Below are 25,168 nucleotides of genomic sequence, written 5' to 3' on the forward strand. Positions count from 1 at the left end.
TGTCTGGAGCTAGAAGTGGCAGGGCCTTGAGCAAGGAGGCCAGCCTCATGAGCATGGCTCTGCACCCACAGGTGTGGACCTCAACCGGACCCCTGCTCCAAGCCCCACTCAGAGCTGGGGTTGCTGGGATTTTCTTAAGCCCATAGAGGCACAGCAGCCCCAAATCCCATCTTCAACCTCTCTACATTCAGTGAGACCCCAGATGTAAAGTGACACGCCCAAAGCTTAGCACACAGTAGGTGCTCAGCTATTCAGCTCCCCTCCCTGCCTTTCCACCTGGCTCACTCAGGGCCCCGCTCTCTCTGGCCTGGTGGCCACCCCACTGCCCATCTGTCCGTCTGCCCTCTCTTCCTCCCTGCCCTCATCTTTCTTCACCCTCCCTGTCCCTCTGCCTCTCTATTGTCTATGAGAATGTCTGTTTCACTGTTTCTTTTTGTTTCTCTCCAAGTCTCTCTCTGTGTGATCTGTCTCTCTCACTGTCTTTCCTGGCATGATTTCTCTCTGCCTTTGCTGCTTCCCTCTTCCTTTGTCTCTTCTTCTGTCTCTGTAGGTCTCCCTCCCTCCCTGTGTCCCTCCTTCCCTTTCTCTCCCTCTCCATGTGCATGTCTCTCTCCTCTTGTCTCTTTCCCTCCTGACTTTCACTAGGCTTCTATCTCTTTCCCCAGGTCCCCTTTTCTTTCCTCTCTCTCTCTTCTTCCCTCTCTGTCACCTTCATCCTTTATCTTCTCTTGTCCCTTCTGCTCTTTCCCTCCTTCCACCCCACCCCCAGTGACAGGGGACACAACAGGCCCACCTTCCCAGTAGAGCCCCTCACAATCGCACTGTTGAGGCACAAGATGTGGGGAGTAGATCAAGAAGGGCCTGCTGTGTGATTGAAAAAAATGGCTTGCCTGATTAGGACTGAGAAGAGCAAGAATATTCCAGGGGCTAAGACAGGACCATATAAATGGCATCCCTCTGTCAGAGGGCTGGGCTCTGCCCTTGTACCAGGTGGTGGATGGGGCAGGGGATACGAGGCAGGCTAGGGAGGGACCCTGCTTCCTTCCACCACGCCAGCAGAGCAGTTCGGAGCACAGACTCAGGCCCCCGGAGTGCCTGTTTGAGTCCTGGCTATGCGCTTTCTACAGGAGAGACCTTGGGCAAGTATTTAGCCTCTCTGTGACTTCATCTCCCCATCTGTAAAGGGGATAATCACAGCACCTTCCTCATAGGGTGTTGAGATGATTAAATAGGTACTTAGCGCAGTGCCAGAGTACATGCACATCAGTGTTAGTGACTGCCGTTGTCACGTGGAATTCTCATGAGATGAAACTCCACACCAGTGATTTTAACTGATTTGTCTCCCAGGGCCATTTGACAATGTCTGAAGACATTTTTGGAACTGGGTTTGGTGGGGAGGTTACTGCTACCGGTATCTAATGGGTAGAATTATCCCGCCAAAATGTCCATTGTGTTGATGTTGAGAAATCCTGTTCCTTAGGGAGGTATTGCAGTTGTTCCATTTTATAGATGAGGAAACTGAGTTTCAGAGAGGTAAAGGGATTTGCTTAAGTCACAGGGCCCAAAAATGGCAGATCTGGTATTGATCCCAATCTCATCTGCTCCCAAGACTCCCCTCTCCCCAGGGAGACCTGTTCTGACAGAGGGGTCGGGAGAGGGACTATGGAGAAGTCTCAAAGGCCACTTATAGAGGGTCTGTGTGATCCTTGTTAGATAGAGTATATACACCATTTATACATGTGGTCCCACAAAAGCAGGTGCCTTCCACCTCCCCTAGCTACACATGCAAACACACACACACACACACACACACACTGCAGACTCTTCTACCATTCCATTGCTTTTATTGGAGTCTGGAGGCTGCTTGGGGACATCAGGACTCAGAGATTGGGTTTTATGGGGCACATCATGGGGCTGCTGGTGCATGACTCCACCTGGTGCTCAGGACCTGGGTACCACCTGTCACCACCTGGTGCTTGGCAGGTTGGAATGAGTCATAGGGGGAGGCTCTGAATGCCTCATCGATTCCCTGCTCCACCCTCATCTCCCACTGGCAGAGAGACAAGAAACGCAGCCTTCCCCTCAGCAGAATTCATCTTGCAGTCACCCCATTCCTGCACCCCTCCACCCCACCCCACCCCCGCATCCATTAACAGCTTGAAGGATTGTCTGTTCGGCCATTAGCTGGTGCCTGGACAGAGAATTGCAGCCAGGCTAGGGGCCAGGGACTGGGGCTCCAAGGGTGGGGAATGATGTAATCGTGGAGGTGTGTGTGTGAGAATGAGTGTGTGTTAGTGTGCATAAGTGTATGTGACCACATATATGTGCTTATGTATGCAGCACATAAGTGTATGAGACATACCTAGTGCATGTGTACAGGTGAGCCTGACTCCATAGTTAGTGCCACTGAGTGGGGGGCGAGTCCAGTTCAGTTTATTAAACGCTCACCAAGCTGCTACTCCATGCCTGGCTCTGGGCCGAGTGCCACTGGCAGGCGATCAGACACAGGCCCAGCTTGCTCAGGGAGTACCAGGGTTCTCCATCACATGGGGAAATTGAGGCCCCAAAAGTGGGATGGATTGCCTAGGGGAGTCACACAGTAGCAGGTTTTAGTCTCTACACCTCTTTTTAGTAAACCAAATAGTCCATTCTGTTGTTTTTGTGTTGTGTGTGAGTGTGTCAATACGTATGTGTACGCTTGTATGTGTGAGAGTATGTTTTTGGAAGTTTGTGTGTATGAGAGCGTGTGTTTGAAAGTAAGTGTATGTTAGTGTGTCTGTATATGTGTGAGCGTGTGTGTGTACTCGAAAGTGTGTATGAATCTGATAGCCGTGTGTATGCGTATGTGTATGTGTGGTAGAGTACTGGGTGTGAGCGTGTGGAGTACTGAGTGTGAGTTCTCTGTGTGAGCTTATGAGCATATCTGTATGAGCGTGTGTGTGTGTGTGTGTGTGGTTACTGAGCCCTGTGCCTGTACTATGGCCATGACTATGTCTTCTGCACGCGCCTCCTGAACTAGAATAAGCCAGCCTCTGCCTGCGGAGGGATCCCCATGTCAGCTGGCAGCTGATGTGGGCATCCTGGGCCTCACCCTCCCTTGCCCACAGGCGTGATCCGGACAGCTGTGCCTGACCTCGACCGAGAGAGCCAGGAGCGCTATGAGGTGGTGATCCAGGCCACGGACATGGCAGGCCAGCTGGGTGGCCTCTCAGGCTCCACTACCGTCACCATCGTGGTCACCGACGTTAATGACAACCCGCCCCGTTTCCCGCAGAGTGAGTAAGGCCTTCCGAGAGGAGGCAACATCTGTGTGTCTGTTTGCCCATCCAAGCCACCACTGACCCTAAGTTCCCTTTTGGCTTCCCACCAAAAGAAGGACTCCCATCTGTCTGTCTGTCTACCTACCCAACCCAGCCACTTACCCTCAGACCTCTTCCAATCAGGCTTCTTGCAGAGGAGGGCTCCAAAGTTGTCTGATTTTTCTATACATCCAAGTAACACAATTACCTCCCACCCCTCACCTTGGTTCCTGCCAACAGTGAGTTCCCATCTGTTCACCCACCCAGCCCCTCACAGCCCTTGCACAGACCCCTATCCTGATTATTGCGCACGACCTGCCCCGGCCCAAGCTTGCAAAGGGGTGGGGGCAGACGTAGGGATCTAGAAAGAGGCTGCCCTGCCATACCCAGGCCAACGGACACCGTAATTGTGCCTGGAGAAGCTGAAGTCTGGAGTGACAGGTCTTTCCCTCCTCCTCTGAGCCAGGAGGGCAGGATTCTGTGCTGCCGAATTATGCGAATTATGAGGCCTTTTCACTCTCTGCCTCTCCTGGCACAGCAGGGGATGGGGGCTATCTGGCCCAGTCCACCACCTCCCCATCAGCCCTTCTGTCCCAGGCTCAGGCCGAGAGCTATGCCTTTATGCCGGGGAAGCCACAGAGGCTGGCAGAGACTAAATGCCGCAGGGAGCTGGTCTGATTCCTATCTGGCGAGTCATTACTCAAGGTCTGCTGCTCTCACATTAGGCCCCGCCACAGGGGACTGACCCCCAGGAGATAAGGGAATCCAATCCCTTAGCCGAGAGCACAGCGTCATCTCAGCCTAGCGCCTCAGCCCAGACACGGAGTGGGATGGGCAGAGTCACCAGGGAGCCTGGCACAGAAGCCAGCCCACCGCCCACTCACCCAACCCAGTCCCATCCTCTGGGGAAGCTTCAAAGCATCAGGTGGGGGGGCGCCCAGTCTTCTGCCCAGTTGTGCCAGGCTCCCTGCCAGCTCTGAGCTGGAAGGGGTGGGACAGAGAAGAGAAAAGGTACCAGGAAATCTCTTCTTTATTCATTCATTGATTCATTCTTTATTCACTTTTAGCTTTTCTTTATTGCGAAATATAGCACACAAACAGAAGGGCGTAAAATGTCAGTGTAAAGCAAACACTCCTGTAACCACCAATCAGGACCCCAGAAGCCCCCACGTGCCCTCTCCTGATCATAACTTCTCCCTCACTCTTCCTCCAGAATTAACCAGAATCTATCTGCCCTTGTGATCTTCACCTCCTCACTTTTCCTTAGGGTCAATGCACCTATGTGTGCATCCCCTAACATTAGAGTTTCATTTCATCTGCTTTAAACCTTATATAAATGGAATCATACCATACAAAGTATCTGTCATGTTATTTTGCCTCTCAAAATTATGCTTGTGAAATAATATGTTGTTACTTGTAGCTGTCATTCATTCATTTTCATTGCTGTATAGTAGTCCATGGTTTCACTGTCCTACTGTTGATGGACATCTGGGATGTTTTCATTTGAGGTTGTTACGGAGGATACTGCTTGGAACGTTGTTGCACATTTCCTAGTGTCATTTTGCACACATTTCTGAGTGTGTATACAGAGGAGCAGAATGGCTGGCTCATGAGCTATGCTCATCTTCAGCTTTACTAAGTAAAGCCAAACTGTCTTCCCCCATGAAGAAGTGCACATGTGTGTTGTACCATGTCCTTGCTAGCACTTGGTATTGTCACATTCTTTCATTCGTGTTAATCTGGGGAGTGTATACCAGTAACTCACGCTGCTTTTCATTCATTCACTCACTAGTCTCTCACACATTTCTTTTATGTGACAGTCTGGTGTTCTGCCAGGCACTGAGAATGCCTGATTGGATAAGAGATGTGGTCCCTGTCTTCCGGGGGGGGTGGGGGGGGAGGGAGAGAGAATATGAGAATAAACAGAGAGTAATAAGTAATAGGGAAACGCAGTAATCCTTACACTGGGATAAGCTTGGGGGCCCTGGGCACACAGGAGCAGGACCTGGAGTTCGGGGAAGGTTCCCTGGAGCAGGTAACATTCTGTGAGACTAAAGGGAGAGTGGGAATTGCGGAGGCAAAGGCAGGGAGGAGAATACAGAGGGGGGGGTGCCTGGAGGTGACACAGAGCAAGTCATATTTAAGGAATTACAAGAACTTCAGCCTGGCTGAAGCTAGAGTTGAGGTGGGAAAGTAGGGGAGGTGAGGCTGCAGATGTCAGCAGGAGCCAGACAGCAAGCTTCTTGTAGGGTCAGCCAAGGGGCCTGTACAGCTCCATCCCCAGGGTAGTGGGGAGCTATGCGAGGGATTAAAGCAGGAAAATGGCATGATCAGCTGTATCTTAGAGAGAGACCCCCTAACTCTGTGTGAGAATGACTCAGAGGCGCCCAGTCCACACGAGGGGTATCCAGACCTGTGTGGGGGACCCAAGAGATAATGTCTACCTCCACAGCCCTTGCTTCATCTGCACTGGCCCATCATTTAGCAGGTGGCACTCACCCCAGCCTTGGCTCTGAGAGGAGGGCAGGGTGCTGTTTGTGTTCCATCTGGCCTCATTCCTTCTGGTTTCCCATCTGCTTCGCCCCTGTAGCCACAATGGTCATCTTGCCATTCTTCAAACATGCCAGGCATCGCACCCACCTCAGGGCCTTTGCACCTGCTGCTTCCTCTGTCTGAAATGCTCTTTCCCAAATACCTGCTTGGTTCAGTCTTTTGCAAAAATGCCATCTTCTCAGCGAGGCCTTTCTCGACCATCCTATTTAAAACTCGACACACCCCCTCATCAGCACTCCCATCCCCTTCCCTGGCTTCATTTTTCTCCAAAGTGCCCATCGCCATTGGACATACTGCGTGCCTTATTGATATGGTTGTTTTGTGTCTTTCTCTTTCCATTAAGAGGAAAGCACTGTGAGAACTGGGATGTTGGTCTGTTTTGCTTGTTGCTGTAACTTCAGTGCCTAAAACTGCATCTGGGACATCATAGCTGCTCAATCAATAAGCAGAAACGAAGGAATCAATGTCAACAGAAAAATGAGCATAAAGCCCTACCATTTTAATTGTTTGTTCCATTTATTGAGTAGCTACCATGTGCTAGGCACTGTACTAAGCATTTTACAGGCGTCACCATCTAAGTTAATCAGGATAACAATGCTTCTAGGAAGACACTATTATTATTCCCATTCTATGATGAAGGATTCAAGGCTCAGGATTACACAGCCAGGACTGACTCCAGAACTTTAGCCTTGACCATGGTTATCCTCTCTCACCCTCACTGGACACATGGGGGAGCTGAGGCCCAAAGAACTACAGGCAAATTAATCAGCAAATAAACCCAGGGTCAGATTTAGGACCTTCCCCTTTGCACTGTCTCCTGCGTTTCTGCAGAGGATACGCCTCTGTGAGCGCCTTCCTGGCCAAGCTGGGAGCCCCTTGCAGACATTGCCCTCCCTGGAGCCTATCTGGGCACTCCATCCACTCCCCTAGAGCTGGTAGAAGCTGCCCCGTCCCTGCTCACCGTCATATTCCCTACAGAGATGTACCAGTTCAGCATTAAGGAGTCGGCCCCCATCGGCACCGCTGTGGGACGCGTGAAGGCCGAGGACTCAGATGTGGGCGAGAACACGGACATGACTTACCACCTCAAGGAGGAGAGCGGCACCGGCGGCCATGTGTTCAAGGTCACCACAGACAGCGACACTCAGGAGGCCATCATAGTGGTGCAGAAGGTGAGGCTGGCCCAGGAGGAATGGGGGAGGCAGGCCCTAGGCCGTGGAGTCAGGGTGGCCTCTGACAGCCAAATGCTCCCATCCCACTCCACTCCAGGGATTAGGTCTTTACAGAGACCCAGGACCAACCTGGAAAAACACTGATGGTTCGTTCCCCTTTTACAAATGAGAAAATGAGGCACAGCGAGGTTAAGTGATTTGTCCAAGGTTGCACAGCTAGTTGTCAGAGCAGGATTCAATCCAGATTTGAATCAGTGCTTTTAATCGCTACTAAGTGCTACTTCAAGTCCATACCAGCACCTTTACCTGCATGGTTTCCTTTAATCCTCGCCTTTCCCTCTGAAGGAGACATCATTATGCCCATTTTCACAAGTGAGAATACAGACTCAGAGAGATAAAGGGGCTTGCCCCAGGTCCCACCTATAAGGGGTAGAGTTGGGATTTGAACCCAGGTCTTGTGACTCCACGCTCTCTCTTTCCTGAGTCTAATGGCCTTTCTCACCCCCTGGCTTGCCCAGAAACCAGAAGCCAAAAGTGCAAACTCTGTGATTCCTAGAGGAAGAAGATGGAGGTCAAATAAAGGAGCGAAATCCATTTTCCAGGCTTGGTCATGGGCTTGGCAACTCAGGGTTGGGCAGGACTTTGAGAGTATCCACTCCAACCCTGCTCTCCCACGGGAGGTCTAAATCCCCTGCACTGGCTCTGGGGTGGTTGTAGACCTTTGTACACCTTCATGGACAGGATGCTCACTCCCTACCATTATCTAGCTCTTCCTCCTGCCATTTAGCCAGAACTGTCTCCCTAAATCTGTTCCTATCAGCCTGGGCTCTGCCTTCTGGGACCCACAGAAACATCTGCCCCTGATGACCCTTCATTCACTCAGGAAGTACCCACTCTCTAGCTGGCCTTGAGGGCGTGACCATACTTCCCAGAGGATAACAATATGATAGCTGATACTTCTAAAGTGTTTGCAATGTGCCTGACACCCTTCACCTGCTTTGCATGTATTAACTCGTGCCATCCCTACAACAACTCTCTGAGGTACTATTATTGCCCATTTTATAGGCCCTGAGGAGTTTAGTAATTTGCATCCAAGGTCATGCATCTTGCAAAGCAGAGTAGGGATGTGCACCCAGGCAGTCTGGCTCCAGAGTCCACCCTTTTAAGCATTATGTTGTTTTCAATCTTCTGATCTCACTGTAAGATGAGCCCATTTCACAGATGGGGAATTGGAGGCCCAGAGAGGCACAGCATCACAGAGCAACAGAATCAGGCTCCATTCCCAGCCTTGGGACTTCAGCACAGCGCTTGCTTGCTCTCACCTCCAGGCTGCCCCTTTCTTCTCCCCCCCTTCAGGGCCTCTCCCACCGGCTCCAGCACTGGCACCTAAGGTGTCTCTGTGGAGTCAGTGCTGGCTCAGGGAGCAGAGACCTGCCTGATTGATGACCTGGCTCCAGAGCCCATCGCTCACTCTCAGGCCAGGCCACTGCCTGCCTTCCTGCATCCTGATTTCCCAGGCAACAGGAAGGAGGGAGGGAGGAGGTGGCAATCTTTGCTGCTGGAAAAAGTGGGGGTGGCAGGTTCTGAGAGGAAGGGAGGGTCCCTACACACAGGGCTGATCTCTAGGAAAGTCACCCTTGTACTCAGATAGCTCCCCCACCACAAAACTGAGGTGCCTGCTGCCCCACCATTGCAATTTCTCTTTGCTGTAAGGCAGCAATTTTCAACCTTTTTCATCTCACGGCGCACATAAACTAATTACTAAAATTCTGCGGCACACCACACAACATATTATAATTTTTGCCGATCTGACAAAAAAAAATGGGTATAATTCTGATTGATTCACACGGGACGGCTATTGTGTTGGCTGTTGTCATTTTTTTATTTGACAATCTAAGGGAAAAGAGGTCAGTGCCCCTGACTAAACAGTCAGGTATTGCATGTTTTAAAAATTCCTACAATACACCAGTTGAAAATTGCTGCTGTAAGGCATTGTCTTTAGAGGCCGGGGCCAACACACAGCCATGAAGCTCATTCATCAGGTCACCCATTAGCACTCCAGGATGGGAAGCAAGGCTCCGCATGGGCTTAACCAGATCACCAGGAAAGCTCTAAGGCAGCCTGGCTTATCGGGCTCAACTCGCATTAGCTGCTGTCCCATATGTACCAGGGAATATCTCATTTAATCCTCTGAACTGAGGCCCAGAGAGGCTAAATAGATTGCCTGCAAACACGCAGCTGGTCAGCAGCAGAGCCACTGCCCTTTCCTCGTGTGGGGTAAGGGCCAGGATTTGGGAGCCCCACTGCCTGTGTTTGACTCCTGCCTCTGCCAGTGACTGCCTGCTAAGTGACCTTGGGCAAGTTACAGACTTCTGGACCTCAATTTCCTCATGTGGGAAGTGAGATAATACAAGCCTCTTATGGGGTGTTGTAAAATTAGATGTTAATATATTTAAAGCACTGGCACACAGTAAGTGCTTTGTAGATTAATAAATTAATGGAATGCCCCAACATACTGTGCTGAGTAGCCAAAGCCAGGATGTCAGTACCGTTTAGCCCTGGGTGGCCGTGTGTCCCTAGGCTAGACGGTCCTGCGGGGCCTCGCTCTCTTCACCTGCAACAGGAGAGGGTTGGTCTGAGTCTACACGTGACCTTGGGCCAGCCCCCCCCTCTCTGGGTCCACCTCCCAGCCTTGGGATCAGCAGGGCCAGGCCACTCAGGGGCCCTCTGCTTCTTTCCCCAGCGCCTGGACTTCGAGTCCCAGCCGGTGCACACGGTGGTCCTGGAGGCCCTCAACAAGTTCGTGGACCCCCGCTTCGCTGACCTGGGCACGTTCCGCGACCAGGCGATCGTGCGTGTGACGGTGACCGATGTGGATGAGCCCCCCGAGTTCCAGCCGCCCTCCGGCCTCCTGGAGGTGCAGGAGGACGCGCAGGTGGGCTCCCTGGTCGGCGTGGTGACTGCGCGGGACCCCGACGCCGCCAACCGGCCCGTCCGGTGAGACCCCCGCCCGGGGCCGACGCCTGCTGCCTGCTATCCAGCCACCAGCCACGCACACACTGCGGGCAGAGGGGGAGGGGGAGGGGGAGCCAGGAGGGAAGGAGAAGTTGGGGGGGGGGGGAGATGGACAGACACAGCTGGAGTTCTGAGACAGAGGAAGCACGAGTGAAATCCGTAGCTGAGAGACAAGGCACCCAAAACAAGGAGAGAGAATCCAGTGTGACAGACACAGCAGAGAGACCTCAGGCTGGGTCCCCCTCACCCTGTCCACACGCACTCCCAAGTGCTCGCAGCCCGCCGTCATATGCCTGCGACTCCCCAGTTCCATTGTTTGGCCCCACCTGTCCCACTCAACAACTCCCTGGGTCACCACTAGACACCTCAAACTCATGTTCAGAACTGAGCTCCTGGTCAGTCCACGGGAAACAAACAAACAAACAAACAAAACAACCAGCTCCTTCTATCAAAAATGTGGACAACATCCTCGACTCCAGTCTTTCACGCCACCCTCCAAGCCATCAGCAAACTCTGTTATCTCCATTTTAGAACTAGATCCAGAATCTGACCACTTCTCACCCCCTCCATCCTACCCCTGGGCCAGGCCACCTCTTCCTCTTGCCTGGATTATCACAGTTGCCTTCTGGTCTCCCTGCTTCTGTCCTGGCCCCTCTGTAATCTAGTCTGCACAGGAGCCGGGTTGCAACTACTCAAATGTAAATCAGAGCATGGCCCTCCTCTGCCCCAAGCCCTCCAAAGGTACCCTCTCTGGCTCAGAATAAAAGAGCAAGTAGCTATTGATGATAATAGCGATTGATTATCAATAATAAATAGCAAATAATAAAAAAAGAGCAAGCCCTTACAATGACCCCCAGACCCTGTGTGATGTGGACTCACTGTAAACCTCTCAGACACCCCCCCCCCCCACACACACACACACACTACCCTCCTTCCCCTGGTTCATTCTGCTCAGCCACACTGGCCTCACAGCTCCACAAATACACCAAGCTCACCTCTACCTCAGGGCCTTTGCAACTGCTGATCCCTCTGCCCAGATGTTCTTCCCTTAGCATGGCCATGGCTTGTCCTCTCACTTCCTCCAGGTCTTTGCTCAAGAGTGAGGCTTTAGCAAGGCCTCCCCTGACCACACTTTTAAAAATTTCAATTCCACCCCAACCCCCAGCCCCAACCGTTCATATCCCCTTTCCCATTTTCCTTTGTCTTCAATAGCCTTCTTCACGATCTAGCACACTACCTGTTTTCTATTTATTTTGTTTGCCTCTCCCATGAAAAGATAAGCTCCATGAGTCCATATGTCTATGCGTTCACCACTGTATCCTTAGGGTCTTGCCCTATGCCCAGCACTCAGTGGACACTCACTGAACGTGTGGTGAGTGAATGAAATGTAAAAGCAGAAAGACTGAGAAAAGAGGCAGAAAGAGAGACACTCATAGGGATGTGGGGAAGCCAACTATGAGAGGAAGAGATCTGAGAGAGAGGAGAGCCCGTAGAAAGAGGACAAGAGTAGCTAAGAGAGACAGAGGGACCTACCTGGCAGTGTAGAAACAGACACAGATAGGGAGAGGGGCAGAGCAGGGATGGAGACAGGAGGGCAGAGGGGAGGCGATGCTGCAGCACTGTTGGTGTCCCTGGAAGGGTTTGGGGGCTGCAGGGGTTGGGGAGCCCCTGACTATGGCTTCTGTTGGAAGGTCAGATAGCCTAGAAAGGCAAAAGGGTTGTTGGAGAAACTGATCCAGAGGAAGAGGTCAAGGGTGGAGGGAATGGCTACTATTGGACAGATGGGAAAGGGTCTCTGGAGCCCCCTGCTTCCTCCCTCAACCCCTGTACACAGTCAGTGAATGATCTCTGAGCCCGCTGTATGCCCAGCTCTGTGCTGAGCACTGGAGAGAGTGGGAAGGGAATTTAGTTTGACACAATTCCAGATGGGTAACATTCCCATCGTCATCTGTGTGAATGGCTCTCTTGGAGCTGAACAGTGCACACACAACCTGTGCAACCTTCTGTGGCAGCCCTAGGTGAGGACACAAAGATGCCATCCTACTTAACTGCCAGGGGCTCCCAGACTGGGAGATGCCCTCAGGGGTCTGTGAAGATGTCCTACAGGAGTCAGGAATTGAACTGAGCTGAGTACCCGGGTCTGGTTAGGTGGAAATATGAGGGAACAAGCATTCCAGGTAGAGGAACAGCCTGTGCGGACGTACGGAGGCAGAGGAGTGGTAGGCGTGCCTGGAAAAGAGCGGACTGTGATAGCTACAGTGGACTAAGGGGGTGAAGCAGCACAGGTGAAGTGTGACGGGCCTCCAGGGCAGGCTGAGGAGCTCACACTCTGTCCCTGGGTTGGCTGCACCCTTCTCACTGCCAAAACCGCCCTGCCTTTGAACTCCCCCACCGCCCTTCCACCCAGGCCGTTGGCACAGTCTTTCAACTTCCCCCTCAGCCTCTGGCTGGGCCCCAGACCTCTGGGGTTGAGGGAGGCATTATCACTCATGATTGCCAGGGAACTGAGGCCCAGAGAGGGGACGCGGTTTCCCTGGGCTCTTACAGTGAGTTAAGAACCAAGAGTAGGAGCCGACTCCTTGCCTCCCAGGTCAGTGCTCCTGTCCACCTGCTCCCCTCCTCTCCAATAACACTCTCCATACCACTTCAGCCATCTTCCTCCTCCCTCCCCTCCCTTTCCTCCTGCTTTTATCTGCACTGAAAGGGCCAACTTTGAAACCTCCTTTCATCTCTCCTTGCTGGCCCCTTCCCTGGGGCTCCTCAGATGTGGAGGCGGTGAGGACCTTGAGACAGGTCCAATTTAACACCACAAACATTTACCCAACTCCTCCTCCGTGCCAGGCCCTGAGCCAGGCCTGGGGACGCCACTGAGATGACTCAGCCAAGGACAGAGCTGGAGAGGAGTGCCCAGTCTGTAGAGACAAACATGGAAAAGGGGGCCAGCGAGAGACTGGGGGAGACAGAGAGGGGTCCTCATAGGCCATACGTACTGCCCAGGGTCTGGCTTGTATCCCAGTTCCCTAGTTCTAAGGATTGAGACTCAGCCAACACCTATGAATTGAGTCATGTCCAGCACCATTCCAGAAAATGCGGAAATAGTGACAAGACCCTGTGCCTGCCCACATGGACTTTGCCTTCTGGGGGGAGACAGTCAACAAGTGGTTAAGTGAGATCATTGCTTGTAAGAGCTATGAAGAAAATACACAGGGTAATAGGATAGGGAGTTTTGGGGCCACAGGGAGCTACTTTGGACTGAGTGGTCAAGGAGTTGATAAATGAGCTGAGATCATAATGATAAAGAGAGAGCCAACCTTGCCAAGATGTGGGGAAGCGCAAGTGCAAAGGTCCTGAGGCAGGAACAAGCATGGTGTGTTCCTGGAAATGACATAAAGTGATATGCTGGGAGGTTTGGCCTAGCACAGTAGGCGCCCAGGAAATATAGAAGTGCAGTTATACAGAGCCCCTGCACTGGGGAATGTGGAAGATGCCACATAGTGTTGCATTTGTGCTCAGAATCTATTTTACTCATTTTACAGATGAAGAAACTGAGAGTCAGAGAGGAGAAGTGACTCATCCAATGTCACTCATCTTGAAAGGGAAAGGAATGGGCTTTAACCCATGATTGTCCACTGCTTGAGTCCAGCCTCCTGCCGTTTCACCGCTGCTTGTTACTCTCTCTGTGGTTAATGCAGTACCCAAATTTGTGCCATGCCTTCCCCAGTGCATGAGGCATAGAGATGAGTCAGACATGGGCTAACAGGAAGACTGGAGCGCCATATAAGTGAACCTGGTGACAGATTTAAGTCTAAGTGGGCTTGGGCTGAGGCAGGGGCTTGAGGACTAAGGAGCTCCAAAGAGGGGCGAGTACTCTTGAAGGCGGAGCAGACTTCCCCCAGATGGCCCCACAGGACCAAAAAACGATGAGGCTGGAATAGGAAGAGGGCACTCCAGGGTGGAGTGATGGTGAGGGCCAGGGGGCAGGAACAGAATCATGGAGCCAGGAGGTGAAGTCTAGGAGCAGATCAGCTGGAGGAGCTCACACGGGAGGGGGGAGGAGATGAGGACACCTGAGGAGACAGGCCGTGAAGGACCTTGATGTCAGGGGAAGGAGTGGGATTTTATCCTTAGGCAGTGGGAAGCTTTGCAGCGCTTTTGAGGGAGGGAGGAGAGTGCTAGATGAGCCCATCTCTGGAATAGGGGGCCTTGCAGATAGACTGTCCATTTATCAGCCCAGCCATGTGACTCTCCTTTGAACATCCAGAGGGAAAGAACACTTAATGTGCTCCCAGCACTCCGCAGTGGGTGCAACAGTACATACGTGGGCTTTGAAGACCGGGGTTTGAATCCCAGCTCAGTTGTAGAATTGTGGGGAAATCACTGCACCCACTCCAAGCCTCAATCTTCCCATCTCTAAAATGGGCATCATGATAGTACCTGCCTCATTCATTTATTCAAAAAATGAATATTAAATGTCTACTATGTACCACGTTCTGTGCTTGGTGCTCCCAGGGCTGGAGGAAGGATTATGTGTTTGGATTTCACCATTTTTCTTGGTGGTCTGGACACTATTTCTCTCTTTCATTCTGCAACCAGTACTAACCACATACAAATTGCTAGGCATTATGTGTGGGCTTTGAGTGTATGCTTTAAAGGGGGCTGGGGGAGGGGAAAAGAGTCACAGACAGGGTGGAATGAGGAGAGAGAAATCACTTGATTTGGGGGGCAACCCTTCCACATCTAAGAGTGCTCCCCACTAGTAGTTTGGGTAGGGTCTGCATTGTTGAGCCTGCTGCGTGTATATGTGCATGGGCCTCACCCAGGAGCACCAGGAAGGCTGTACACACCGGAGCCTGCAGACTTTCACAATTATTATGCCTATGAGCACTATCTATGCACATATGCATGTGGTGTCCGTGCCCGAATACACACCCAAGCCAGGAAGCAGTACCCTCCCCACTCCCCCCCTCCAACCTGGGCAACAGCAGCGTTTTGTGCTGTTTGTGGCATATGGGACCTGGCAGGTGGACCTGGCTGGCCCTTAGGAGAGTGCTCTTAGACCTGGGGCTCTGGATAGACATGGCCTAGGAACTTGGCTCTGCCACTTACCAGCCCTTTTGCCCCAGAGCTAGGCTTCTCTGAGCCTCAGTTTCCTCATTTGTACAATGCGGTTGATGCCAGTACTTGGGAGGATTTGAGGCGCTTAAGCACGGAAAGCCTTTACACAGGCCTGGCACAAACTCTTGCTTGGCAAATAAAAATAAGAGCTAGTTCGTACATCATGTAGCAGGTGCCAGTGCTGTTACGTGTTTTACTGGTAGCCACTTGTCTAATTTCTCAACCAGCCTATGAAGCTGGTATCATCATCATTATCATCATCTCCATTTTTAAGAGGAGGAAACAAGAAAAGAGAGATTAAGTGACTTGCCCAAGGTCACGTGGCTAGGTTTCAAACCTGGGCAGATGGGCACCAGGTCTGTACTCCTGACCACCGTTCGCAGGCCTCCCTTGCACACGTGCGCACACACGCTCACTAGCTGACACACATCACTGTCTCTCACTGCACTCTGCCACCCACACCTGCTCTGGTTCCCCTTCCTGCTTTCCAGGTCCTGGCTGACCTGACAAGAAGCAGGATGGTGAGATTTGAGCAGAATCTTCTAGACCCACGGTTGCCCCCTATCCTTCTGAGGCTACTTGACAATACTCCAGCATCCATATATGGCGTCTCTCACTCCCAAGCACGCAGACCACACACTGCTTGGAGGGACTTCTGTGTACCCCTTACAGACATTTCTGAATAAAAATTAGAATAACAATAGTTCTCACTCACGAAGTAATTTTCCTGGAACTCCGCTAAGTACCTTATCCCCCAGCTGGGCATTTAATCCTTCCAACAACTGGCCAGGTAGGATTATCATCTCTGTTTTGCTGAAAATTAGGCTCAAAGATGGAAGGGACTTGCCTGGGTCAACCTGGCCCTGGATCCCGACTCAGGGCTGAGGAGCTGCCTCTGAAGCCTTTGCTCTCCCAACTACAATGCAGCATCTCACACACACAGACACACCACCCACATCGTCAGGTCACACACACACCTTCCACCCACAGCGCAGGCCAGACACACGGCTCATGCACCTACACGTGCGGCGCACAAGCCTCTGCCCCCACCCACCCCCACGTTTGCAGGCCACACTCCCTGCCGCGTGCCGTGCCCATCCCCCCACCCTCCCACTCACTTGCTGGCTCCCTGAGCTGGAACAAAACCACCTGGGCGCAGCCAGCCACACTGACCTGCAGCCTCAAGTCTTTAGCTGGTTAATGGCAGCCTCTCCCCCTTGGCCTTGGGAACAGCAGCCTCCACTTAGACTCCAGGCCCCCCTTCCCCTCTGGGGGCAAACAAAAGGGAAAATCGAGGGGGAGGACTAGAGAGTGAGCAGAGAGGAGAGGAGATGCAGGAAGGAGGCGGTGGGCGACCTCCCACGAGCCCTGCCTCATGCCAAGTCCTGACCGCCCCATCAGGAGCCCCAGGTTGCGTCATTCCCTGAGCCCTCTCCTGGACTCTGTTCTCCTGCCTGAAAATTCAGGAGGAGGTCTCCATCGTTCCTTCCAGCTGAGCCAACACTCAGTCTGGTTCTACCTTCTTTGGACGAAAACATATGACAGGGCCAGGCTGGGGGCAAAGGGGGCCTGAGGCTCTATGTGCTGCAACTTTGGATGGGTCAACAAGCTAGAAAGAATTCTGGGTATAGAGTCCCAAATTTGGGTGACAGTCCCTGTGCAACCTTGGACAGAGTCATCACTAGCCCATATGACACTTTTAAGAAGATACTCCCTGGGCAAGGACACATGACTGGACTTCATCCCCACACAACCTTCATAACCATACTTGGTAGTCCTAAGCTTGGCAGGTTTCCTCTCTGAACCTCAGTGTCTTCATATGCAAAACAGGGACATCAGTCAGCCTCCGGAGAAGCCAGGCAGGGACCTCACTTGTCTCCTTTGCCCCTTCATCCCCAGGGCCTAGCACAGAGCGGCACAGAGAAGGCACTCAATTAATGGTTGTGCGTAAAGGAATGAATGGAGGGATGGCTAGGGGAAAAGTAAGCTACAAACTATTAAGTGTTATACTGGTGGCAGGAATTATCACCTTGGTCTGAACCTTCCCACACACTGTCACCCAGGAGGACTGGGACTGGTCAGGAGCAAGGAAGTTGTGGACTTAGCAGTTTAGGGACAGGAAAAGGCATTAAATGGGGACTCAGGAGACTGGCTATAATGCCCACTGTGGCCATACACACAGCCCTTCGCAGTTTGCCACAAGCCTTCACCTCCACTACCACAGTAAATATGAAAAGAATAGCCCTGGCCGGTGTGGCTCAGTTGGTTGGAGCATTGTCCCATGTACCTAAAGGCTGCTGGTTCAGTTCCCAGTCAGGACACATACCTAGGTTGCAGGTTAGATCCCCAGTCGGGGCACGGTACAGAAGGCAACCAATCTCTCTCTCTCTCTCCCCTCCCTAAAAATTAATAAGTGTATCCTCGAGTACACTTATTAATGAATTCATTATTTTAAAAATGAATAAGGGCTGTCACCTGTGCCCAGACCTGTGAATCACCTCTTCTGACCCACACCAGTGGGAGGTGAGTATTAATCACTTCCTTTTCCAGACAAGCACACAGAGGAGGTCCAGTGACTTGTCCAAGGTCACACAGGTAGAATAAGTAGCAATGGACTACTCTCAGACCTGTGCAGTCTCACTGGGCATCATTATCCCCATTCAACAGATGAGGAAACTGAGGCCCATAGAAGTTTGGTAATGTAGCCAAGGCCCCACTGAAGGGTCATGTCAGGGCTTTGGGCCCCCAGCAGGGGTGTTTCCTGTGTCTTCACACACACCCCACCTTAGTTTCCCACTTTGGGAGGTGGGGAAAGGGCCCCTTTTCTCTTGCCAGGGGGAGGGGCCAGTGCCTCGGGCTGAACCCTGCCCACCAAGCTGCTTTGTCCTGCTGTACAAAGAGCCCTTGCTTGGCATTCGAGGCCTTTGTGGGCCACGCAGCCCGGCGGCACCCCCGCCTGCGTTATCAGCGCAGAAAGCGTCAGCCAGCACTGGCGGGGCCTCTCTGGGCTGCCGCCCGAGACATGTGTTGGACACGGGCCTTTCAGGCCTGGAGCTGCCACACAAAGGCTGGGGAAGAAGGCAGAACAAAGGGCTTTTTCACTGGGCAGCTGAAAGCCGAAGATTAGTTCCTGCGTGCTGTGCAGGCTGGGCGGGAGGGGGGAGCCAGTGGCTGTTCCCCCAAGCCCTCTAGATACAGCATCACTCAGCCGAGTCCCTGGTCTGGGGCTTCCATGCCCAGGCAGCCAGAGAGAGCAAGCCAGAGCCCACCCCTTCTCCCCTGCTCAAAATTCCTCTTGGCCCCCAGCACATGTCAACTCCCTAGGTCCTGTGCCCTGCGTGTTCTGATGCCTAACTCTCCCCCACTTCCCAGTTCTAACCATTTTCCATTTCCATTTCCAATTCTCACCACCTGCCTTTGCACCTTCTGTTCCCCCTGCCCGGTAAACAACCCCACCCCCTTCTCAGGCCCAATTCCAGGGTCACTGCTTATGGAAAGATAAGCATCGAATATCCAGGGAGTGCTAACTCTGTCAGTGGCTCTGCCTACTTCCAGCTCTTGCAACAACTGTTAGCCCAATTACCCAACTGAGGAGACTGAGGCTCAGAAAGACTGAGGGCTGCCAGTGGTCACCCAGCAGGTACCCAGTGCAGCTGAGACAAAAACCCAGGTCCCTTTCCACTCTTCCTCTGTTGAAAAGGGTTTCTCTGCTCCTTGTGTCTCCCAGGCAGGTGGTCCGTCTTTGGGGTAGGATGGCTGGGGTGAGGGGACCTGGGCACGGGTTCCATCTGATGCTAGGGCACCTTCAATCAGCCCCACCCTGCCTCCATCAGGTACGCCATTGACCGAGACTCAGATTTGGACCAGATCTTTGATATCGATGCAGACACAGGAGCCATCGTGACAGGCAAGGGACTGGACCGTGAGACCGCCGGGTGGCACAACATCACAGTGCTGGCCATGGAGGCAGGTAAGCTGGAGGGGAGGGGTGGATATGGAGAGAAGGGTGAAGGCTGAGGGGTGGGGCTGAGGCAGGGCAAAGAGGAAGGACCCTGGCAAAGACGGCAGGGTGGGAGGAAGGCAAAAGCCAATAGGCAGGAACAGAGAGATCTGGAAAGGATCCTAGGCCAAAAGAGCAGGGCCAGTCTTGAGGCTGTTTTCTTCCCTCACCATTTATTGAGCACCCACTGCATACCAAGCCCTATTTTAGAAGCTGGGGATACAGCCCTGAACAAGAAAGAAAAGCTCCTGTCTTCATGGGGGAAAGCTAACGGGTCAACAAACAGGTAGAAAGGGCATACATCCTGTCAGGGGAAAGAAGAAAGCAAGGGACGGGGGTGGGGAGAAAGAGGGTGTTGTTTCTCTTAGGAGAAGGTCTCTCTGAGAAGGAGACATTTCAACAGAGACCCCAAACCGAGGGAGTCATGCCCACGTCTGAGGGAAGAGTGTTCCAGGCAGAGGGAACAGCCAGTGCAAAGGCTCTGAGGCAGCATTGCCTTGCCTGTTGGAGGAGCAGCAAGGAGGCCAGTGTGTAGTGAGGGGCAGAGCGGTCAGTTATTGTAGGGTCTTTGGCCTTTACTTCAAATGAGGTGGGAGTTGCTGGGGGGTGTTGAGCAGAGGGGGGACGAAGTCTGACAGGATACCTCTGACTGCTGCTTTGAGAATGGAAAGCAGGGTCTCGGCTAGAAGCCAAATGCGTGGTGCCGGGAGGACAGGACAAGATGATGGCCTGGCCCCGGGGCAATAGCTATGGAGGAGGTGAGAAGTGGTCAGCTTTGAGAGACAGGATGAAGAGAGAGAGCCAACAGGGCCGGCTGATGGGATGACATGGAACCAAGAGATGGAGAAAAGTCAAGGAGGACTCCAAGGTGCTTGGCCTGAGTTTCTGGAAGAGTGAAGAGTGTGTGTGTGCACACGTGCGCGCGTGTGTATGCGCATGTGTGTCATAGGCACACTTTGGTACAGCTGGGGAGGAGTGTGAACTGGGAGAGAAAGGAGGGGGCGCTGAGACACGGGGTCCGGATAAGTAAGGCCATTGAGGCGAGGAGCTAAGAGCACAGGGATTCATGGAGCATCGGGAGAGGGGAGAGTCAGCTCCAGGCCTCCTCCATAACCACAGCAAGGCTGCCTGGACCTGCTCTCCAAGCTCCCACACCCTGGCAGCTCCCAGGGTCTCAGAAGCCAGCGGAACCGCCAGGAAACAATCATGACGACAGGAATACTCGGTCTCTGAGCCTCAGGCGGGTGATTTTCAAACTCCCCTCTGCAGCACCGAGGCCCCAAGCCCCCCTTGCCCCTGTGAGCCCCCCGCCAGCCTTCCTTCTCCTCCTTCTGCTGGCGCCTTCCCACTTTGCAGGCCCCACCAGCCCATCCCAGGGCTGGGGCCGAGGAAGTCCCTAGGCTGAAGTTCCCTTCGTCTCTTTCAACTTCAGTTTAAAAGAAAATACAAAGCTGGCTCAGACCTCAGTGCCTGCTGCTCCCAAGCCTTTGAATCCACTCTGCCACCACATGAAAAGAAGATAACAAAGGTGGCTGGAGAGAAAGTGGCAGCTGGACTGGGGGGAAGACAGCTCCCCCTCTTTGCCTCCCTGAACCTGCTGCCTGAGCAGCCAGGGGAACTGGCCTGGCTGCTGGGCAGAGATGCCTCCTCTCCCTACCCGTAAATACATCCCCTCCAGCAGCCTGACGTCCCACCACAAGCACATCCCTTCCCGGGTTAAGCGTTGTGCTTCTACCCAGTGGGTCTCTTTCAGAAACAGCTAGAGTGGCATACAAAGTCTGCAGCGCTGCCATTCCACAGGAAAGACAATGGGGGGGACTCGCCCCCCATAAACATGTTACAGTGTTTACTTAATACGTATTCGGGGCTAGTCATTCCCTAGCACATACTTTTATTGAATCATAATCAGTAACAGATTCAGCACCCGTTTTACTGTTGGGAAAATCGAGGCTCAGAGAGTTAGACTTGCCCAAGGATGTACAGTCGCAAAGCTGGGACTTGGACCAGGTCTACCCCGTTCCCACCATAGTATTCCTGTGTGGGCACCCTTTTCCTGGTACTCCCTGCTCTCTGTGCCCTACCCCTGTCCTACCCACCGGTCTCCAACAATGGCCATGAGGAAGAGGAAGACTGCTCACTGGGCTAGACACCCCCACCTCTGAGCTGCATCCCACAACCTCTGCCCAACCCTCACCAGGACATTAAGCCCCGGGGAAATGAATGTTCCTACTTCACAGTGCTGGTGGGAGGATTAGCAGGACTATGCAGGGAAGGAACTTAGTCTAGTACTTAATAAGTGCTCAGTTAGTGGTGCCTATTGATCTCGACTGTGCACTTGACTTAAGCACCGACTCTGTGCCAGACGCTTTACAGTTACGTGCTCATCAAATCTTCCCACCGAAGAGGTGTCGATTCTGCTGTTATCCCCAACGTGAGGGTGCGGAAACTGAGACTCAGAGAGGTGAAGTCATTTGTCCAAATCTCCAGCCCCGGCCCGCCTGACTCCAGAGCCCAGCTCTCACCCAGATGCCCCTCAAGCCATAATGCCTTGGTGCCCGGCATGAAGCTAGGCGTGTCACAAACAGTTCACCCACTCCAGGTTCCCGTCATCTCCAAGAGACAGGACAAAATTATTATCCCCACTTTACAGATGAGGAAACAGAGGTTCAGGGGGGGACAGTGATGGCACCAAGGTCACAGAGCAAGTCCGTGTGGGGCCAGGGCTCCACCCCACACCTCCTGCATCCTGGCAGCCTGCCTGAGCCCCAAGTACAATGCCCACGGGTCTGCCCTCCTGCGCCTCGGGCTGAAGCATTCATTTGACTTCCACAGAAGCAGGGGATGCTCAAGGGGTCACCACGGCCCCACCTGCTCCAGGTGTAACAAACATAAGGTGACAAGAATCAGAGGGGAAATATATATACACAGCGCAGAGCTCCGCGAGCCCCTCTGAGCACGCCGCCTGTCACACTGGATTACCTCTAGACTCCCAAGCCACTTAGTATGCCGTCTCCCCTCTCCAATCTGCCCATGCCGACGCTCCTTCCCTGACATTATCTTTAACGTTTTGTAATCATGAAATATTAATGACCGATATTGAATTTAAAGTACAATTTGTGTCTGAATCCTTCGGTGGAAAGGGCAGTTGTAAAGGGACAGCCTTCAAAGAGACTGGGGTGGGGACAGCACTGGGGTTGGGGTTTCGAGGGGCTGCATCCGTCTCCCTCCTCCAGGGTGGGCAGTTCCTCAGCCGGTCTGGAGGGGTGGGATCCATGCCCAGGAGAACCAAGCTGTCACCAAATTAGCCAGAAACTTCCCCATCTGAGTCACCCCAGGCCAAGTCACATCTCACAGCACCCTGATTTTTCCTGTAATGCCACAGAGCATTGTTATGATTTCTATATGGATCCTTGGGAGTATTTGGTTCATCTCTCTTCCCCAGGAAACAATACCTTCCACGGGGGCAGGGACTCGTCTGTGTCTGCAGCATTCACACCAGGCCAGGCATGTAGTAGGCATGTTGAATATTTAACGAATGGATGGCTACATGGGCTTGTCCCCCAGTTAGGACAGAGGGTGGCAGGATGGAGGGAACTGGCTCTCACTGCTTGGTCCCAGCTGTGTGAGTTTGGGCAGGTCACTCCCTCGCTTGGCCTTCATTTTCTCAGCTATGAAATGGTACCGTATTGGACGAAGGTAAGGGTCATAACTATTAATGACAGCCGTTTCTATTTATTTGAAGCTTATGATATGCCAGATGGCATGCTGAATGCTTCTATCATGCTGAGTGCTTTACATAAAACATTTCCTATTGTATACGTTAGAAATCACGCACGTAATGTGCCTAGCACAGTTCCTGACACACAGTAGGTGCTATTCACAACCAGAGAAAGAATCTGAGGGGACAGGGAATGTTGGAGATGGTGGACTCCAGCCTCCCCATCCCCACCCCGTTTCATAGCTGGGGAGACAGCCCAAGGAAGGGAAGCAATTTGCCCAAATCCACCGATAAGGTGGCTTTCTGACTTCCAGTCCAGTGCTCCTTAGGAGGACAGCAGAGGGGGATCTAAGGGGGCTGGAGGAAGAACCAGGGATGGGGTGAGGGGTTCCAGTGGGTTTCAGTGGCAGAGAGTACTTTTTCCTCTAAGGACAACCCGCCCCCCCCCATGCCATGGCTACCCTCAACCACTGTTTTCTGAGGGCCCCTATTACCCACCTGGCCAGCGCTGGGCACTGAGATCTGGTGGTAAACAGGGCCACTGACCTTGGGAGCTCATAGGTGGGCAGGGGTAGACATGTCAACAGTGAGTGGAAGTAAGGGGACAGTGGGCACTGGGAAGGAGCAGTGAGGGACTTGCCCAGCCAGAGGGAAAGAGATAGGAAGGCTCTTCCAGAGGGGTGACATCTGAGCTGGGTCTCCAAAACTGAAGAAACCTTTCTGAGCAGAAAGGGGCAGCTGAGTGCTCCCAACAGAAAGACCCATGTGTGCAAAGGCCTGGAGGCCTGGGCAGCCCAGTGCTCATTCTGAGAAGCGCTGGGGCTGGAAGGTGGCTGGGGCAGGCAAGGCGAGCTGAGCATGCAGAAGCTCACTGGATGTCCTGTGAAGAGCCGACAGCTCCTGGAGACGACAGGGAACCAGTGTAGGTCTTTGAGCAGAAGAGTGACATAGTCAGATGTGCGGTCCCCAGCATTCACTCTCAGGTTCAGAAAGGAGGGTAGACAGGAGGCGACAGGCCTGGAGCAGAACAGATGGGAGGCTGTCAGGAGGATCCGGCTTAGACGTGTGCTAGGCACGCAGGGCAGGGCGAGGGCAGGTGGGGGAAGCGCCAGGGAGGCTGAGTGTGGGCCAGAGGTTTGGCACAGCATCACCAGAGGTGTGTAAGTCACACCTGGGCTCCTCTTGGACTACTTAACCTCGGGATCCTCTACCACCTCAGCTGCCTAACAGATGCCAACAGGAACAGAGACTTTGTGTTATCCATAGAGTCTCCATAGGACCGCCCAGAATGTCAGGACCAACTCAGCCCTAGGGAGGAAACCTTTCCCCACAGCCCCTATTCCAGCCGCCCCCCTTCACCCAGGAGTCCTCCCCTACCCTTTGGAGGACTAAGCTGCCCCCCAACAAGGTCAAAGCCTCCCATCTCCTTGGGAAGGCAGATCATCAAAGTCTCTGAGAGACAGAGAAGGGCACCCGACCTCCCACTTCCACTGGAGGTGAGCAGGGACAGGGCAGGGAGTGCAAGGAGTCCACTCGTGACAGCCCTGAAACCCCCCTCCCCTGGAGCATCCCCACCTGCTCGCCCAGCCCCCCTCACCGTCCTGCCTGCTTGTCTCGGTTGGCTGGTAATTGGGATGATAAATCTTCCTGCCCAGCTGGCCAGCTCTAATCAGAGCCTGGTGTTTTTCGATGCAATTTAATTCCTTTGGGAGGAGGAGGGGCTGGGAGATGGTGGAGAAGAGAGTCCAGCTCTGCTCCTGCCCCCACCACAGCAAGTGAGCGGGAAGGAGGTACCTTCCAGCTGCCCCTCCCTCCCCCTCCCTCCCCCTTCCCACTTCTCACTCTCCTCCCCACTCCCACTCTTGCAGCCTCGCCTCTCTCTCTCTCTTTGGGCTTCTCTCTTTCTCTGACAGCCGAGGAGAACTTCCAAGTCCAAGTCCATTTGTTTTACTGATGAGAAAACTTTGGTCCAGAGACAGAGGCAAGAACAGGGTCATGCAGCCCATGGGTGCTGGAGATGCAGCAGTAAATGAAAGAGACAAAGTGTCTGCTGACTTTCTAGTGGGGGAGGTGGGGGAGCAAGTTGAGCAAGTAAAAATGTAGGGGGTGTTGGATATGTGCTATGGAAAGAAATAAAGCAGGGAAGGGTGTATCTGGTGGGAGGGCAAGGGGCAAATTTAAATAAGGTCATCAGGGCAGGTCTCTCTGAGAAGGCATCTGAGCAAAGAACTGAAGGAGGAAAGGAGCAAACTTGGAGCAGAGCTGAAGGGAGAGAGGCCTGAGGGATAACGCCAGG

General features: G+C 53.0%; 1 protein-coding gene across 1 annotated transcript in view; it reads left to right on the plus strand.

Moving 5' to 3' along the window:
- CDH22 (cadherin 22) overlaps nt 1-25,168 on the plus strand; it is a 68,324-nt gene that overhangs the window by 27,761 nt on the left and 15,395 nt on the right. Inside the window, exons 4-7 of the mRNA XM_016204776.2 lie at nt 3,108-3,275; nt 6,831-7,024; nt 9,768-10,021; nt 18,988-19,124. Coding sequence (XP_016060262.2) covers nt 3,108-3,275; nt 6,831-7,024; nt 9,768-10,021; nt 18,988-19,124 — 753 coding nt within the window. The remainder of the gene's footprint in view (nt 1-3,107; nt 3,276-6,830; nt 7,025-9,767; nt 10,022-18,987; nt 19,125-25,168) is intronic.

This window comes from Miniopterus natalensis, chromosome 7 (assembly GCF_054644295.1).
Source record: "Miniopterus natalensis isolate mMinNat1 chromosome 7, mMinNat1.hap1, whole genome shotgun sequence".
Lineage (NCBI taxonomy): Eukaryota > Metazoa > Chordata > Mammalia > Chiroptera > Miniopteridae > Miniopterus > Miniopterus natalensis.